General features: G+C 67.3%; 2 protein-coding genes across 2 annotated transcripts in view; both read left to right on the forward strand.

The window, feature by feature from the left end:
* The window catches only part of MNEG_9909 (hypothetical protein), a gene marked incomplete at both ends in the record, with an annotated part of 5,220 nt that extends 4,818 nt beyond the window's left edge, over positions 1–402 (forward strand). Inside the window, one exon of the mRNA XM_014041620.1 lies at positions 28–402. Coding sequence (XP_013897074.1) covers positions 28–402 — 375 coding nt within the window. The remainder of the gene's footprint in view (positions 1–27) is intronic.
* A 644-nt stretch (positions 403–1,046) lies between these two features.
* MNEG_9910 (hypothetical protein) lies at positions 1,047–1,526 on the forward strand (the record flags this gene model as incomplete). The annotated part of the gene is made up of 1 exon (XM_014041621.1): positions 1,047–1,526. One exon carries the CDS (start codon positions 1,047–1,049, stop codon positions 1,524–1,526), a length of 480 nt encoding a protein of 159 aa, XP_013897075.1.
* Between the last annotated feature and the right edge of the window lie 372 nt (positions 1,527–1,898).

Raw genomic sequence — 1,898 nt, forward strand, 5'->3', positions numbered from 1 at the left:
GCCGGCGGCCGCGCGGCGGTCGCCAAGGCGAAGCCGCTGCCGCCGCCGGGCGGCGTGGAGACGGTGCAGGAGGAGCCGGCGGCGGAGGAGGAGGCCGCGGCGGAGGAGGCGGAGCGGGAGGGGGAGGGGCGGCAGGGGGACGGCGCGCGTGGCTACCCGCTGCGCCGCAGGGCAGCGGCGGCTGCGGCGCTCCCCGAGGTGCCGGAGGAGGGGCCGTCTGACGAGGAGGGCGAGGGCGGCGCGGCCGACGCCGACGGCGGTGCAGGCACAGATGCGGGCGCCAAGGGGCGTCGGGGCAGGGGGCGCGCGGCGGCGGCGCCCGCTGCGGCGGGCAAGGGGGGCCAGCAGCGGCGCAGCAGGCGGCTGCACAAGGACCAGCAGGAGGAGGTGGAGGCCGCGTGACGCGTCTCGGGGGGAGGGCGGGTCGCCTCCCTGACGCACCGTGTCGCCTGCAGCATTGAATGAGGAGACGAGGGGGCGGCCTGCGCCAAAAGGGCACTCAGAAGTCTGCTGGCGGGCGGGTGCAATGTGGACGACAGCCCCCCCTTTGGTTTTTGCCTGGGCGGCTACATTTGACGAGAACGTGCGCGGCATGTACTCTACGGTCTCCTCTGATGGTGAAAGCTTCACACTGACCAGCAGCCACATGCGCTGCTGACCGACAAGCTCGGCGCGTGCGTGCGAGGCTTGAACAGCAGGCGCAATCTCGGCGCAGGCTGCATGACGACGACTTGACAGTGCTTTGGACTGCGACCCCAGACAGGTTTCTTGAACTCGTTCTAGTGTAAACATCATGTTTCACGGCAATGTAAACCGAGAGTCAGACTGTAGCCGCGCCGAGGGAGTCGACGTGAACTCAGAATTTGTGTGGCTGGCTCGCACCGCAGTGCAGGTATGGGACATCCCGTGGCAGAGATTTACAACGCAATTCACATAACTACACAATTTGATTGACGTCACCGTTCCGCGTACTTCCCCGTTACGACAGTCGTCGCTCCGACAAATTCTGAGCTAGACGAGGTTGCAGTCGGTGTAATAAGAGACCGATGCAGCCCTTGCATGCTACAGCAGGTGTACGGGTGAAAGAAAGCACCAGCAGCCCAGGGACTACTGCAGGGCCCAGCGACGCCGCCGAGCCGTCGTCCGGGCGCGGACTCTACAGCATCGCCGCCCATTATGACAGCTCCTGCTGCGTCCTGCTCACCGGCGCCACCGGCTACATAGGCTCCCTCGTCCTGGAGAAGCTGCTGCGCAGCACCACGGCCGGCAGGATCTTCGTCCTGCTGCGCCCCCGCAGGGGCGTGGGGCCCCAGGAGCGCCTGGCCGCCCTGCTCGATGGCCCCCTGTTCCACCTTGTCGGCCCGGAGCACGCGGCGCGCGTCACCGCGGTCGCTGGGGACATCCTAGCGCCGAGGCTTGGGCTGTTTGATGCTGACGAGGCGGCGCTGGTGGGCAGCGTCGACACCGTCGTCCACGCGGCCGCCAGTGAGTGGCTGGGGAGACTGCAGTGGGAGCCGTCACGCTGATGCGCGAGTGACACAGGCGGCTCGGTGCATGACACAGTCATGCAAGTGGAAGGCAGGGCTTGATTTGGGCTCGCTGAGAGGCGTGAAAAGAATGTCTGCAGGGTGCAAAAGAGTGTGCGCGGGCCGAGGCGCAACAAAAAAAGTGTCTGCGAGGCGCAAAAAAAGTGTCTGCGGGGCGCAACTGAGATCCTCGGACACCGCCGGCTCGAACTCGACACTGCCTGCGGCCGCCGAGCACCCTACTGACCAGACCGCTTATGCCTCGCACGCTTGAGCATCAGCAGCCCTGCAGGGCGGGTCAGCGCGCCGGCCGGCCGACATGACCCACCTCTCCCCCGCGCTCGGTCCCCGCCCCCTCACACCACCCACCCC

Source organism: Monoraphidium neglectum (genome assembly GCF_000611645.1).
Source record: "Monoraphidium neglectum strain SAG 48.87 unplaced genomic scaffold scaffold02109, whole genome shotgun sequence".
NCBI classification, from domain to species: Eukaryota; Viridiplantae; Chlorophyta; class Chlorophyceae; order Sphaeropleales; family Selenastraceae; genus Monoraphidium; species Monoraphidium neglectum.